Genomic DNA, 16,715 nt, shown 5'->3' with positions numbered 1-16,715 from the left:
CATACAATAGGTAAATGTACTGTATTAGCATAAAAACTGCAGAAACATCCCCAGACAAAACTTAACCTCACTTTTATAAACGCGAGCATGAAACGTAATGTTTTAACTTCCTTCGTATCTTTGCCAATGTAGCTTAGACTGCAACCGTTTTGCCCACATCACAGATTTTCTTACAGCTCCTCTTTACTCAAAGATCAAAGAACATTCGATGAGTCAGCTTCACGATAAGGTAAACTCTAGATGATAGGTGACATATTTACACCAGTAATGATATTAAATTGACTGTCAATTTCATGAATATACAATAATTAGACTCCCTTGACAAATGTCTTGTATATAAAAATCCCACCAACCCCAAGCCAATAAACCTTTAGATAAATATAGGTGTAACATCTTCTGCTCCATCATGTCTGAGATCTGCCTACTCAACGCAATAATAGCTCACTTTCAAAAATATTTTCATGAAGACTTTTAAGTGGCTTCTGAAGGCATAACTGGCCAATTATCCGACAATCGACTACGGCATGCGATTTGCTGAAAAACACAGATGTGCGCAGCAAGTCCGAGCAAACCCGTTTGAATAAGGGTAGACCGACGATAACCCGAGCGCTTTCATTTAAGGTCAGCCTGATGCATTGTGAGCGTTACATGCAACGCATAATTATGTAACTGCCTCCTGTTGTCTGAGTGCTGGTTTGCATTTTAACGCCTGGAATACATGTGACCGCATTCAAAATCATTTAAAGTGATAAGCCTCCACATTTGTGTGTGATTTTACCGCCAATGAGTAGTATAAAACAGATATTTATGTTTTAAAAAGAATAGTTGCATTTATTACTTCATTAATAATTCAAATCTATTCAAATAAATGGTCTAACGTGCTCTTCTCTCGACACACACCTGTATCTCTCTCAAGTTCTAAAAGAGCAATTGATCCTAATCTCCTTTCACCTTTTCTTTTCATAAATCCGGCAATTATTTCTTCGTTTGCAAACAGGTAAATTAAACCTCCTCCCGTCGTCATGTGCAATCACACTGTTTACAGTTGCCTGATATTTATAATTCACTTTTAATGAAGCAATGAGCTGAATAGGAGGGGGAAAGATTCAGTAAATATTACAGACTTTTGAATATTACAGACTTTTGACTTGCCATAAGAATTACACTCACTCACAAAGCAGGCATACGTGTGTGTGAGAGAGTGTGTGATTGCGTGTATTTGTGTCTTTTATTGGTTGTCTGATCTTTGCGTAACACACTGTAAATAGGTCAGGTTACAATGACCTGCTACTACTCGCCTGCTCCACCCACAGACAATTAATGCCAGCACAAATACAACAATCTCCCAGCCTTGAGCTCATCACACACGCAAATACACACACACACATATACACCGACCATAATAATTATAACCAAAGTACACTCCCATCCAATATCTGATATCAAAAACTCCATTAAACACACAACAAAATAAAGAAGAGGCACAGACAGGCAGACAAACTGGTTGTGTTGGCATTAATTCGCTGTGGATGAAGCAAACTGTGGGTGCACGTCTGCGAGTGTGTCATTCCGAAATTCACTATTTCCTCTAACAGTGTATGTCAGGCTGACTTTAGAGAAATGTTCTCTGATTATTACTTTCCTGATCATAGTTCACACACACACACACAGGCACTGTCATGCTTTTTCTCTGGAGACGACCATTAAAAGAATGCACTGAGCCTGAATGTTTAACATAGTTGTAAAGCTTCCGAATAGACTTTGATGGAAACTAGTTTACTTAAATTGAGCCTCGGTTGAAGTATTTCATCATAAGTGTAGACAAGCCACACAATACCCAGCAGAATGATTCTATCACTAAGTGTGTTTTCATGTAAACACTGCAACCTCTGCAGAACTTGCCGTGTGAAGCGTGGAGAGAAAGCTTGTAAGCAATCCGAGGAAATACTCTTCAAAGAGGAGGAAACACACACAACGGCAGGATACACACTCCACCCTCAGAAATGGGCTACAAACTCTAAGGCTGTTGACTCAATACTTGCGAGGATTCACCTGGGAGAGTAAATGAGATCTTGGTCGAATTCTACCAGTACTTGCAGTTAAATGAATTGCAACTGCAAATTACGGAAAGATATATTGTATATTTGAGCAGACAACTGTCGAGCTGTTTTGACTGACTTCCACTCTTGATGTCATGGTTAGACAATAAAGACGTAATTGATAAGATTTGGGTTTGGAATTCGAGCAACATTTTGCTCATTCACTTGTTTACACATCGCAAGCTTGCCAAGGTTCTCTCCGCTGTGTAACTAAACAAATGTCTCCACAGCCCATCCGTTCTTATTTTTACAAAGAGTATTTATGTATTTATCCATTACCATTTTATACGTTGAATAAATAACACAAAATGTACCCAGGTTTACTGAACGGCAAAGATTTTGTATTGACTAAAGTTAAAGTTGTTTGAATTTGAAGGAACAGTTCACCCAAAAATGAAAATTCTGTCGTCATTAACATCCTCAAGTTGTTCCAAATTTGCATACATTTCTTTGTTCTGATGAACACAGAGAAAGATATTTGGAAGAATGCTTGTAACCATACAGTTCTTCTCCATTGACTTCCATTTTAGGAAAATTTGCTTTATAAATTTCTTTGTTTTGTTGAACACAAAAGAAGATATTTTGAAGAATGTAGGAAATCAAACAGTTCTGGGGCAATTTTAACTACTATTGTAATTTGACCTAGCATTCGTCCAAATATCTTTATCTGTGTTCATCAGAACACAGAAATTAATACAGATTCTGAACAACTCGAGGGTGAGTAAATGATGACAGAATTTTTATTTTTGGTTGAACTGTCCCTTTAAGAAGCGTACAGACTTTTATTGCATGCCGTGGGCATAAAACCAATTCAACTGAATAGGTGCAGTCGCACCCATTGCTCGGTTACCAACATTCTTCAAGATATCTTGTTTTGTGTTTTGTGGAAGAAAGAAAGTCGAACAGTTTTGAAATGGCAAGAGATTGAGTAAATGATGACAAATCACAATGATTTTCACTGTTTTTTTCATTGTCTATAAAAAAATTACCAAAAATCAGTTATTGAGCACATATATAAAAAAATCAGTGTTCATAACGTATCCCAATGCAATGCAAAGATATTCACAAGTCAAGGACTTTGAGTCAAGAATGTGTAAAGTAACCTGCAATTTTATGTCAAACAGACATTGCGATATAGAGCAAAAGTTACAGGTTAGAGCTTTTAATTCCTGATAGCAGTTTGGAATCAAAGACTTGACAACTGACAACTAAATGCTTTGCTTATGAGGAGTACTGATGTACAGTCTGCTACAGTGTTCTCATAACTTGCAACAGCACCGTCATGGGTTTAAACAATCTAATGTATATTGGGCATTAAATGTCCTGTACATTTGATTTATTCATGCATTTTAAAAGCATCTGCTTAAATGAATGCATTATAGTAATGTTAATGCCTGTAGTGACTCGTGCCATAGCTAATACATTAGGCACAAACAAGGCTTTAACTCTCAATTATGAACTGGACAGTGTCCATAATAGCTGTTCATTTAATTTACACATAGAAATAAACTACTTGAATTTTACTTAGGAAACTTATCAGACAACAGATAAATCACATTCTATCCTTTCAGTCGCAGCTGCGATGACTAGAAGAATTGATGGAGATTATTCAGTACTGTCTTAGCTTTGGTCGAGACGTGTCCTCAGCTGCCCATGTGTGGAAATGATGCAAGTCATATGTGCTCTTGTTTCAAACTCTAAACCCCAGCAGGGCCTGACAATCTGCTCTCATTTATTCACAGTCATCGTTCTGATCCTTTACATAAACATTATGTGTTTACAACATTCCCTGGTTGGAAAAATGTATTACTGCACGTGTTTCATATATTACCGCACGGTAGAAATTTAATCTCCACCGAGAAATAAACACAGCTTCCCTGTTATGATAAAACGCAACCCGAGACGTCTTTATTAGAAAAGTTCCCTGACGTCTCTAATGAACAGCTCCATTGGAAAACACTTTGAAAAAGGTTTACATTTCTTTAATTGAATCTATTTCAGTCTTAAAGAATCTATAAAAGATAACCAAAGGTTAAGCTTCTCATTGTGTCTCAGATGGCTACATGAAAAACATAAGCCTCTCATAAAATGAATATATCACTCGAGTCTGGTCCACATTCCTAACATCGGCATTACCAATCCAGAAAAAATCCCTTCATTACAGTCTGACAAAAGCCCTCAAATGGCACGGATATTTGAAAGATGCTGAAGAGCTGGTGGAAAAAACTAACCAACAGAAACAACACTTAAATTGCTTGCAAAAGCACAATTTGGACCGGATTCGTATTCCACACAATGTTTGAATTACAATTATTAACAGAAGATGCCTGCGTACCGATTCGGCTGGGATTGAAATCTCTGAAGTTTCACGACAAATGGGAATGTGAAACTACTGGATGTGTGCATTAAAAGGAACAAGAACGCTATAAGTGATAATTATATATAAGAATTAAGACTCTCATTATTGATTTTTTATGTCAGCAGTACTTGAAGGTACCCAGAAAGTTGGCAAAAGGGTCCAAATCTATAATGTACTTTAGGTGCATCGATGAGCAAAACAAGTCATTAATATTTATTTACAGTGTAAGATGAAGGTCAAAAAAGAGGAAAACACAAAAATGTTTTACTTCATATCTTGGGATTCAATTTTCAGCCAAAAAGAGGTAGGCAAATTGCTCCATAATGTTTATAGAGGTTGTGCAAGAAAAGACAAGTTTGATTTGAAAAGGATTAAAATCCCAACACATGTTTAAATAGGACTGAAAAAAAGTTTTAAAGTGTGTTTTGGAAATTACTAACCTGTCCTGATTGACATCGTTCGACATGAAGTGGCATTAATGCAATTCAAATTACTTCATAGTCACGCACTTAAATACAAATGGTTTTGGCTCAATTTGTTAAAACACACTTCATGGGAATGGTCCATCTCCACCTGCACCACAGACGCAGGAGGTTTCTTTTAAGAAGCACGAATTTCTTCTATCTGTCACTCTTGATTAAGACTCTAAGCTTGCTGAGTTTCTCACTTTCAAAGAGTTTTTACTCTGCTTTTCCACTTCTTCTAAAGGTAAGACGTCTTACTTTCTTCTTGACAGTACTTTTGGCTTTTTTAGTGTTACAGTGAATTTCAGAATTTTGTTGTTACAATAAGATGCTGTGTGTGCAAGGATCTTTTCATTGGTCGAAGACAGGAATCGGCAGTGCTGTGAAGAGGCAGGTCCATAGTTCACTTTATTTGACAACCTCAATATTAGATTCCTTTCTTTTTTGAATCAGTGAGATCTACAGTGGTGGTTTTATCATCTCCGAAAGAAAGGATGAACATTCAATATTTCCACTGTAATGCTCAACAAGTAACGTTAGATTTAAGCACCTAACACTCCTCTCCTGTTCAAACAGATTCTGATCATCTGAGCGACATTTAAACCTGTTGAGAAGAGCTGCCAAATGGAAAAAGTCCATAGTTCACAATATCTGACATGATTCCAATATTTGATTTTTTTTATTCCCAGGTGGCTGTTTCAGCTCTTAAATGAAGGACATATTTAACAGTAATATGCAGACGCCTGCATCTGTATGACTGATTCACATCGACGCCTACACTGAAATACTGTATAATTACGGTCAATGTCAACATATATTCAAAAACAGAAAACAAATATGAACTCATCTGGGGTCACTGGCAAAGATAAATGCATACACTGGCATTTAGCAAAGACCACATGGCTTCAAAATCACAAACTCCAGATAGACACAATGTTACGCATATAAATCAGCAGCTGACATTCTTTAGATTAATTGGTTTTCTGCAGATTAAGTAATGCAAATCACTTTAAAAGTGGCATTTGTCTAAGTACTGTTATCGCATGACAAACTGTTATTGCGGCAAACATATATCTCAGATGTTTGTCATATTGCTCTATAGATTTGACTGACTGTGAGTGAGACTGAGAGCTTTCAACCTCACACGGTTCATATCAGTGCAAAAAAAGTCTGACTATATAGCGATAAAATGACATTTTTACATTATCAGAATATAAATAAATTTTGATGTGTTCTATGTTTACTTCATTTTTGGTTTGTGTTAGGACTGTTTTTGCTTTTAATAACGAAAAATGATTAAATACAATACTTATAAAGCATCAATTAATCTTAGTTAATGTAATTTCAGCATTTACTAATGCATTTCTTAATTATGAATTGCTTAGTTAGTTAAATTGATTAGTTCATAGACCATGTTAACAAAAATTATTTTGCACATTGTTAGTTCATGTTAGTTAATGAAACTGCTAATATGATCAAATACTGTCATTTTTACATGCCCCCTTGTCCTTTCAAACGTGTATGACTGTGTTTATAAAGCCTGAAAATGCTTTTAATGGCTATCTTTCTGATTTTCATTGGACGTGATGCCATATGCCAAACATAAAAAAAAGTATCCATCATTCAGTAGCTTTTAAGTGTGAGAATTTGTGCATGCGGAAAATAAATAAAAACAGCCCCTAATGCTATCACGGCATAACAGGATAGCCTGTGTCAACCTGTTACAAATGATAAATTGCAATGTTGGTAACCTGTCTTTAAACTCTTTCGTCTACAAAATCTGCTAGGTTCACTTCTCGGTGAGAAAGCTATGTGAAGTGCGATTTCCAATGTTAATTTTTTATCGATTCAACTCTCAAGTGACAAAGGATACCCAATCAGAACCTAGAGGCTCACACTAATCCCAGACACTTCAGGAAAAGGAGATTAAGTGACAAGCCTTGCCCCGTGTGGTTGTGATAGCAGGTATTTGATCAACCACAAAAGCCATGAGAAGACCTATCTATATATTATATATGCGCTAGCAAGAGACTAACAAATTTTAACATCAAGATGTGGAGGTTAAGACAACACAGTGTCCAGAAGTTTTAATTCTGGGGAGAATGTAGAGTTCGTTTCATTTTTTTTATTGCTAGACAATGTGTTGCTCTTTCAACCCCAAGGTCATGGGTTTGAAAACCAGGGAGTGCACATACTGTTAAAATGTATGCTTCGAAATGTATGCACTTTACATTACTTAAGCATCTGCCAAATGCATAAATGTAAAGGATTGGATGACATGAGGTCCCCGGTCTCTCTCTAAACATAGTAAACAGTGTCACTGTCACTTTGAAAAGACACTGGACACCAGCAACATTATGTTGCCAGACTACAAGTACTTAGAGCTCCTAAAGTGTCGTTCAAAGTAAACATGTTTAGGGAAGGGTGTGCCTTACTGGAACATCTTGTTCCATGTATGGCATTCAACTTGATGTGGGCCTCAACCACTTCAATACTAATTTGACTTCTTTTGGACATATTAGTCCATGAATGTGACCCTTATGGATGGGAAAGCTGGAGCGCTCCAGTATGTAGGTGGCCCAGAGTCCCTCGGGGAGATAGGCTGGCATGTCTTTGGCTGTCTGACAACAGGGTATGACACGTGTTCAATAGAGTGTGCGGTGTTCGTTCAGGTTTTCATGTGCCGGGTATTAAACTAGCGTTGTGAGTCACCATCGAGCCCGAATCCACAACCCTGAGCTCTGCATTACTGCTTCTCTCTGTTCTCACCGCCATCTGGTTCTCTCTCCCTCTGAGTCTTACCCTCTTTTTCCCTCTTTTCTCTCATATGCCCAATAACTCTCATCATGTATTCAATTTTCACCCGGACCCCTCACTGTCTTCCAGTGAAGCAGGGAGTCTTGCGGCAGCGAGTGTCTGCGTGGTCGCACGTGTGTGTATGTGTATGCGCGTGTCAGTGGGACAGTGCTGAGAGAGGTGTTGAGATGTTGTTAATATGGCCTCCAGCTGCCAGAGAGCGTCTGGAGGGGCAAAAGTGCCATAATTCTGTAATGTGCTGATGACGCTTTCCTCTCTCTTTTTTTCCTCTAGGTGCTCTTCTTTTCTGTACTCGAAAAGAGACAACCCCCCATCCCCCCCGCAAACCCTGTCACTGTCATTTTTTTCTTTCAGTTCCTTTGGAAATACCTTGCATCTCTTACATTTCCTGCCAAACCCTCTTGCGCCTGTAATTTGGATGCTGATGGAAGCCGTTACTGATTTGGCTGATTATAGAATAATACCTGCTTCCCCCTGTCTACCCTCTCGCGTGTGCTCTGTGATAACTTCAGAGAGGCCGTGTCCAATTGAAACTGGATCTCTCCTCCTAATTTAGATCCCCTGCCATGCAACCTCTACCACAATCAGAGAAAACAACTTCATTGCGCCATATTCCCGTGCTAAATCGGCCGTCGGAGAACGTTTCACTATTATAATTGCAGGTTATTGTCACTAGTCAAGAAGTGTGTGTGCCTCCTCGAGAACTTCCAGGTTGATTATGTGAAAGGCATACATTGCTTCGGGATACTTACGATTCTTTCATAGAAGTTCTACTTCTGACTTCTATTTCAACTTAATTATACGTAGTATGAACAAGCGTTTTCAGTGGGTCAACAACAAATAAGTCAATGGATGTTCCAGTAAAATTAAACCAATTTTTGCTATTTATTAAGGTCAAGATGCTGCTGTCTGTAATAGCATGCACATGCACACTTGTTTCAAAAGAGCATGAAATGTTTCCCTTAAAAGTGAAAATTTTATGACCCCATTGATTATCTTTATTACACAGTGATCTGTCCACTATTTACTTATTCTGTATCCTTATTAAGTAATCAACCTTAAAGCATAACAATTTTAATCCTACTAAAACTAATTTAATATACACATATGCAAAAAATGCTAGGGTCACAAAGGACGGTGACTTAAGCAAAAGTTCCCTTCTTAATACAGATACATTCTATGCCCTTGAAACTTTAAAGGGGTGGTGCAACAGTGTGTCATGCATTCTAACTTCTTTACAATGTTAAACGTGCTTTCTTCTCATGCTTAACATGTCAACTTGTCAAAAAACAAGTTGGCCGTATAGTATTTCTGAGCTTGATACACTCCCCCAGCGATCGTACAGGTTTCGGAAAGTTTTTTTTTAACATAAAAAACTGTTTCGTAACAATTCCCTTATGGGACAATTGTCGCGAGCAAAAGCTCTGAGACGCAAGGAGAGCAGGAGAAGGAGCATGCGCGGATGTCACTTTCACTTGTAAGCAGGAGAGACAGAGAGCATACTTACTAGAAGTTCAGGTGTTTGTTTGTTCACTGCATTTGGGTAATGAATGTAATATAAACGGTGGATATAACACTGTATTTGGAGATCGTTTGAAACTGATATGTTGAGCCGTCCCAGCGCTAAAAGATACCGGACATGAACCTCTTTAGTTCAGCCTACCCCTTTCGAAAATGTGAATACTATATGAATGCCGTATGCTTTCGGAAATAATCGTACAGCTGCATCTATCTTTTATAAATGTGATCAAACTAAATACTCTTCAAAGATACAAAGTATGCAATACTACTCTATAGGTACTCAAGATTAATATGAGATTGGCCTCGTGTGTGGCGCCTGCTTTAAGGTTTTCAACCTTTGGGTCGCGACCCCACATGAGGTCGCAGGAGATTTCCATGAATGTCTATTTTGATAGCCATAGGCTAGACCTACATATTGAGTATGCAGTTTCTCTCTTGCTTAAAGTAAGGGATGTCCCGATCACACTTTTTGTGCCCCTCATCCGATTGAGTATCTGCCAATCCGAGTCCTGATCCGATATTTGTATTTTCATAGTGCTAGATGCACACTCCAGGTATGTTAAGGTTATTAAAATATTACTATTTAACAGTTCAGCATACTATAAATGATAGCCTAACATATTGTAGCAAACATAATGACAAAATTAGTCTTTTCAACTAATCCTAGCAGGATTAGATCAAACATTTAAATGACCCTCTTTATCAATGAAGTTTAGTTAAAATGCTTTTATGGCAGCTGTACAAGAGTTTGTCCACATGAGGAGACAGAATAACAGAGCTTCATTCAACACTGCCTCAAAACTAAAACACTATAGTATTCACATATACTGAATATATCTTTGAACTTTCACATTAGCCGAAAGCTTAGGCAGCTGACTTGTTCCCTCGCTGCTCCATGAGGCAATGACTTTGGGGCAGCGTTTGGGCATGAAGGCAGCTCCCAGAAACACATACGGACAGCCTTCAGAGGCAGCGTAACAAAATTTTGTTTGAAATGTAAACAAAGGGCACCTTTGTGATAACTAAGCAAATATGTTTAAACTACAATACATATTTCTAGCTATAAATGCAATCCAAAGTTGTCAAAAGAGGAAATTTATTTACACAAAAATAAAACTTTCTTTTCTGCTTTCTTGACCGTTTTTTTATTTTTTCGAAACTCAACCCTGCTCGACCAATCACATTCCCCGCACGAGCACACGCATAGAATTGTGAGACATTTAAGGAAGACCTTACAAGCGGCTGTTCCGCAGCACATTTCCACACTGCAGACACAGCTGTCACAACTCATGCTCTCGCTTACGAAACTGATGGCAGAGGTGATCCGAAATAATCAGGCAAAAAAAGCCGATCCTGATCAGGTTAAAATTGCCTTGATCAGCCCCAGATCCCGCTCTTTGCGATCGGCTCGTGACATCCCTACTTAAAATATTTGGTCTGCCGGGCACAAACCCCTGCGGATGCATGGATGAATATGCATGTCACCGATCGCTCTAAAACATTCACTGTACTGGCACTGAGGCAGAATTCAGGACGGAGTTTACAGAGATGAAACGCATGCTTTCAGCTGTAAAGCCGGCCCTTGACAGGCTGCAGTGACATGCAACCCAGCCCTCTCATTAGACAGGGTGTGAGCCAACTAATGAATGTCAAAGTGATTTGCAATAGTTCTTTTTTAACAGTCAAGAACAATCAAACTTACTAGTAAAATAGTAAATGTGATGTTCTTAAGAACATAAATTTCCCCCGTTATATAAATGTATGAGATTTAAAGTACACAGTTTAACATTGTGACATTTGTTCCCACACACAATTATGACACAATTTTCCCACCTAAAAAACGGTCTTGGACCCAAAAGGTTACGAACCTCTGATTTATGGATGTTTGGATGGAAGCCAGGTATTCCAAGAGCGATATTACAAAAAACCTAAAGATATAAAAGATCTGTTCTTGAATGACTTTACTGGGCCCTCAACAAACACACACATATACACACACACTCATTTAAGCCAACCGTAAAGCCAATAAAGTTTATTTTAGCTAACAACAGGTCTTCAATATCAAACTGCTTGGTATAAATATTTTTGGCTCAGCCTTAGCTTATGTGACAAGCACTTTCGGACTCAGTAATCAAATGTGGTGCTTTCACGCTCTGTGCAGTAAAATTATTCAAATTGGTGCAGCGCAGCTGTATATAATGCAACTTTCCAGTTCATAAAATAGATTGTCCAGAATCACAAATCCTACTTGAGTACCAAAACATCTTAAACATTAAGTTTGGGGAAATTAAGTTAAGTACCTTCAACGAAGCAGAATTTTACATTTGGACAAAAAAAGATAAAATCAGAACTTTAAATGTTATCTTTGCATGGTTCTATTTTCATCTAACATGGAAAAACGCTTAAGATGATTTGGAATTGTAAAGGGACATGAGATGTGTTATGAAGACCTCAGAGTCAAATATAATAATATGAGCCTGTGGTAATAGTGATACAGTAAGCTCCTAACACCTCCCTTAAGCAGCTGAGGGGTTAAGAACCTGTCGAATCATCTGATATAGACGCGGGCTCTAGGTCAATCAGAACTTTTACTATGTGAATTTAGACTCTGAAGAAACTATTAAAGTAACTGATGAGCACAGTGACTTCACACAGTTGGGTAAATGATATAAATGAAGCCCTTATCAGCGTCAGAAGATTTTAGATTTTCAGGTTGTAATTTGTACTAAAGCAATTCTCTTTAATTACATCTCTAATGATCTAATAATTTCAGGTTTAAGTCGCACAGAGAAAGATTCTGAGATCATTTCTCACATTCAAAGAGTGACACGGGACGATTGAAAGAATAAGTAAGAGAGGGAACGGTTATCACAATCGAGCTGATTGAAGCCATTACCCACTGACCTACTGTATACAATCTCAAACAATCAAAAAAGTTATAAAACACACTCTGAAAAAACTGTCCTAATGAAATAAGAGAGAAATGAAATGGCTTCCTCTCCGGAATGATCTACGGTACCTCTTCTAGAAAATGAAATTCCGATTCCAGAAGGATGTCTGCAGTAAATGAACTGATAAAAGCAGCGTGCAATAAACTGTTTCGATTACTTGAAAATCTTTATCCATTATCCATTACCTAACAGCAGATCGCATGAAAATTGATTTAATTTATGAAACCCTTTGAAGAGAGGCAGGGCGAGTTGAGGACCTTAAGGGAGGGAGACCTCTTAATGCAGACCAGATAGAAAAGCCCTTAATTATTCATTAATAATTCATCAGCATTTGTGTGCCCTACAGAGAAAGATCAAGGGCAGATGCAAAGCTGACTGCATGACTCCGGTGAAAAAGTCAGATCATTTCAAGACACTCCCCACATGCATTCCCTCTCTCTTTATCATAGTAGTCATCTACTAAATTGCTGTAAATTGCAGTATTACCATAACAAAGCATGTAAGCTTTCTCTACTCAACAGTTGCCAAACTGAATACTTGTGAATTGCCTTCTTCCCATTGATCAATATCAGCAGCTTCAGATCTAAAACATAAAGAATCAGAACTTTCTGATTTGTGGAAATTAAAGCTTAATAGCCATTTATGCAAATAGGCTTTGTTATTTCATAACACACCAGAATCTAATTGGATCCTTACGTATCACCGCATGGTGGCTTTTTTGAATGTATTACAGAGTCAGCCTTGATGGAGGAGCCTGGGGTAAAATGGCGTACTTCTAAAGGGAACTTAAACTAGCAAACGTCTGGTTACCAGCCCGGAGCCTTAAAGGGACAGCTTACTCTTAATTAAAATGATGTCATTATTCAGTCACCCTCAAGATGCTCCAAACCCCTTTGACTTCCTTCTTTGATTTTTTTTTTTTAATTCATGCCGGGCTTTTACATACAACAGCTGATAGTAAATATGTCTATAATGCTACAGATTTTTTTTCTGGAAAAACACCTTATAGGAAGGCCATAGAAAATGTTCACTATACTCAAAGTTTTCTAAAGTCACACAATACTATAAAAAAAATTTTGGGCTTGTTCTTTCTTATGGTCAGGCTGATCTGTTTCACAAATCAGACGGAACGACTTCTTTACGATTCGGACTGATATGGTTCTTCAGTTCACCTCGCTGACTCAATGATCCATTCACAGCAGTTCTCAAGTTAACAACTCACTGGAGGGAAAGATTATCGGTGAATAATGACTTGAATTGTAATGTTTTCCTCACACAACGTTTTGTGCAAAGTTCTGTAGATTGACAAAGTACCTTTCCTCTTTAAAAATGTCGCGCATACAGACTACTTAGACAGCTTCGGTGGACACACATGCCTGACCTTAAGTCAGCTTCCGGTCTTTGTTTGTTTATCGGTCAGGCTAGTGGCTAATAATATAACTATTTATCTTTTAATCAATTTATATTCATATTTTTTGTATAATAATTGCATAAAATAAACAATTTGTTGAATTTGATTGTGCGTTAATTTATTAAATAAACTATTGGTTGAATGGGTCCTGTAACTGAGCCCCATTGGAGTTTAGCCATAACGGTTCAGTCAATGATGCTAACATTCTTCCAAATATCTTTCTCTGTGTTCATCAGAACAAAGAAATTTAGACAGGCATGAAATGGCATGAGGCTGAGTGAATGATGACAAAATTTTCACTTTAAATTTGGGCCACAAAGCGTGCATGTGCAGTAACCTTTGTTTATGTTGTTGCTTTGAAAACATATATTATTTTTGGGTCATCTTTAAAGCTCTGAGCTGCTGTCCATCATTCCCAGATTCTTCAAACAATCACATTTTTGATGCACAGAACAAAATGAGTTTGGAACAAGACTAAAATAATGGTAGAATTTTCATTTTTGGCGGAATGACACCTCTGCCCAGTTGGAACAACCGACTGGCACCCCTGTGCCAATATAACCCAATGAAACGAAATGCCTATGGGCAGAGTTGAACATATGACACTTTATCACAGGAATTTACCTCCTAGTGTCATCCCCGCCTCAAAGCACTTCCTCAGACGACAGGACGGGCAGTTCTTCCTCCTCAGTTTATCTATGGTGCAGTCGTTCCTGCTAGCGCAGAGATACTTTTGCTTCCCTAAGAGGAGAAACAGACAGAAGGTTTAACTTAGTTTGAGTCTGCTGGCAGCCAGAGCAAAGTTTCAGGTAGAACAGAGCTGGACACATCACATTTACACCGAGATAAAAACGTAGATCTGAAAAAAATTGGGAGCACACACACATACTGAGAATGGTCCAATTAGAGGGAGCTGTTAACGTGACAAGCCACTCTGATAGGTCATAGCCCTCACTCTGAGCACTCTGGGACAGCCAAATGAAAAGTGCAGAGTGAAATTTGAAAAGAGGTTGTGCAGTGTGTGTTCGTGTGTGTTGTAAGCAGGAATACAAAACCACTGCTGAGATAGAACTGCAGTCAGGTCTAACACAAAATCAAAATGAGATGTAACAGACATCCACCGTTAGACCAATACATCATTTCAGTCTTATCAATCAGATAGGTGACACTTTACAATAAGGTTGCATTTGTTCACACATTAGTAAATGCAATGTAACTAAATACAAATATTACTTATTGTAAAGTGTTAGATAATGTTTAATTAATCAGTGGTGAGTAAACAACATTTTTCTGTTATTATTACATTTATTACTTATTATTATTATTATTAGAACACATTATGTACTTAAAAATCATCAAAACTCGCAGGAATATAAAAAGGTAGTTGACAAAATATACCATACATGTGTCGTATGGTGTTTAGAAAACAAAGGGTTAATAAGTAAGGTATAATGTACAGGCAGCCAGTTGTTATTGCAGAAATAATTGTGCGATAACACCAGATTAATTGTACATTATCCCTCTTATTACACAGCTACTTGGCATATTAGAAAAAACTGGACCTGAATTGTGAATTTGAAATAATTTATTAGCTTAATAAGAGGAAGAGCCGTTTACTTTCGGTTTAAGGTCAGAAACGATGTTCAAATGTCACAAACAGGGTTTGGTTTTTGGTTTAATCATTTGTAAATATAATTTCATATATTTTATTAAAAGTTATAAAAAATTACATTTATATTTGATTTGTCAAAAAAAAAACTGTCAAAAGGTTTTGCTGCATCGGGATCACCCTGTGTTATTAGTATTGAGAGGTTGTTATCTGGTAATAATGACACTGTAAATGACGCGACTAGCCAATCAGAATCAAGCATTACAATGAGCAGTGTAATAATATAGTATATTTAATATGTATAGTGTATATATAAAGCCTCATCGTAGGACACATTTACAGTTTATTTGTCAACAACCCAAACACAATATTACATTCAGTCAAAGGTTTTTTAAAGAACCATCTCTTTCTTCCTTTTTTATAATCTGAAGAACCGTTTTTCGCCACAAAGAACCTTTAGTGAAACAGAAAGGTTGTTTATGGAACCAATAGGTTCTTCTTTCAAAAAAGCGTGTACAGCATTTAATATAGCAAAAAAAAATTACTATAAATTTTATAGTATCCACCATAAAATACATGTCCTGTCATTTTATAAATGTAATCCAACATATGTTAAGATGTCGATTAGATCTAATTTAAATCTTTACAATTCATAATGCAAATGACTTTGCACTAGTTAAGCATTCGGTCCTTGTTAAAGTGGCAGTTCCCCCAAAAATGAAAATTCTGTCATTATTTATTCATCTTTTTGTCATTTCAAACCTGCATGACTTTCTTTTGCAAAACACAAAAAAGAGATTTCAAAGAATGAACAAAAGCGGTACCCATTACCCTTAACATTGGTTTCGTGTCGATACAATAGAAGTGAATGGGTTCAGCCGTTGTTTTATTCATTCCTTGAAATATCTTCTTCCGTGTTTTGCAGATGAAAAAAGTCAAACAAGTTTGTAATGACAAGAGGGTGAATAAGTGATGAAAGCATTTTCGTTATTGGTTGAACTATTGCTTTAAAAGGTGATACAAGATTTTATATAAGCATAAACTCTGTGACTCTACTGTGTCCTGTTATTATTGCTGTTTAATCATTTGCTTAGAAGACAGACACTGTAACTTCGGATCTTTCAATGATATAGTGTTGGGGCGGAGCTAGCTATCCAACCACTTAAAGTTAAGGGTGGAAATATTCAGGAAACCTGTTTCAAATGAGGTCATTATTGTTGTTGCGACTCCATTCTGTGCCACTAGTGACGCTTAAATTACACACTTCACTTTAAACCATATTCAGAAACCACTCTTTAATCTTACACATTACCCACACTTATTCAAACAGGACTGTACAGAGGCCAAGACTTTTCCAACTTTTCCTTTTATTATATTTTCCCTCTCTATCTCTCTGTCTCCAGTAACAACTGTTGGAACGGTAAGTATAATAGTGTGATATTCCTGTATGTGATTAAACCGAAGTTCACTGTTGGCTGTGGGGC

At 37.3% G+C, this 16,715-nt stretch overlaps 1 protein-coding gene across 1 annotated transcript in view; it reads right to left on the bottom strand.

Annotated features, from left to right (window-relative positions):
• The window catches only part of ar (androgen receptor), a 59,561-nt gene that overhangs the window by 24,822 nt on the left and 18,024 nt on the right, over positions 1–16,715 (bottom strand). Inside the window, exon 3 of the mRNA XM_056745416.1 lies at positions 14,247–14,363. Within this exon, the coding sequence (XP_056601394.1) occupies positions 14,247–14,363 (117 nt within the window). The remainder of the gene's footprint in view (positions 1–14,246; positions 14,364–16,715) is intronic.

Source organism: Triplophysa dalaica, chromosome 4 (genome assembly GCF_015846415.1).
Source record: "Triplophysa dalaica isolate WHDGS20190420 chromosome 4, ASM1584641v1, whole genome shotgun sequence".
In the NCBI taxonomy this organism is placed as follows: domain Eukaryota; kingdom Metazoa; phylum Chordata; class Actinopteri; order Cypriniformes; family Nemacheilidae; genus Triplophysa; species Triplophysa dalaica.
This window is presented reverse-complemented; position numbering and strand designations above follow the sequence as displayed.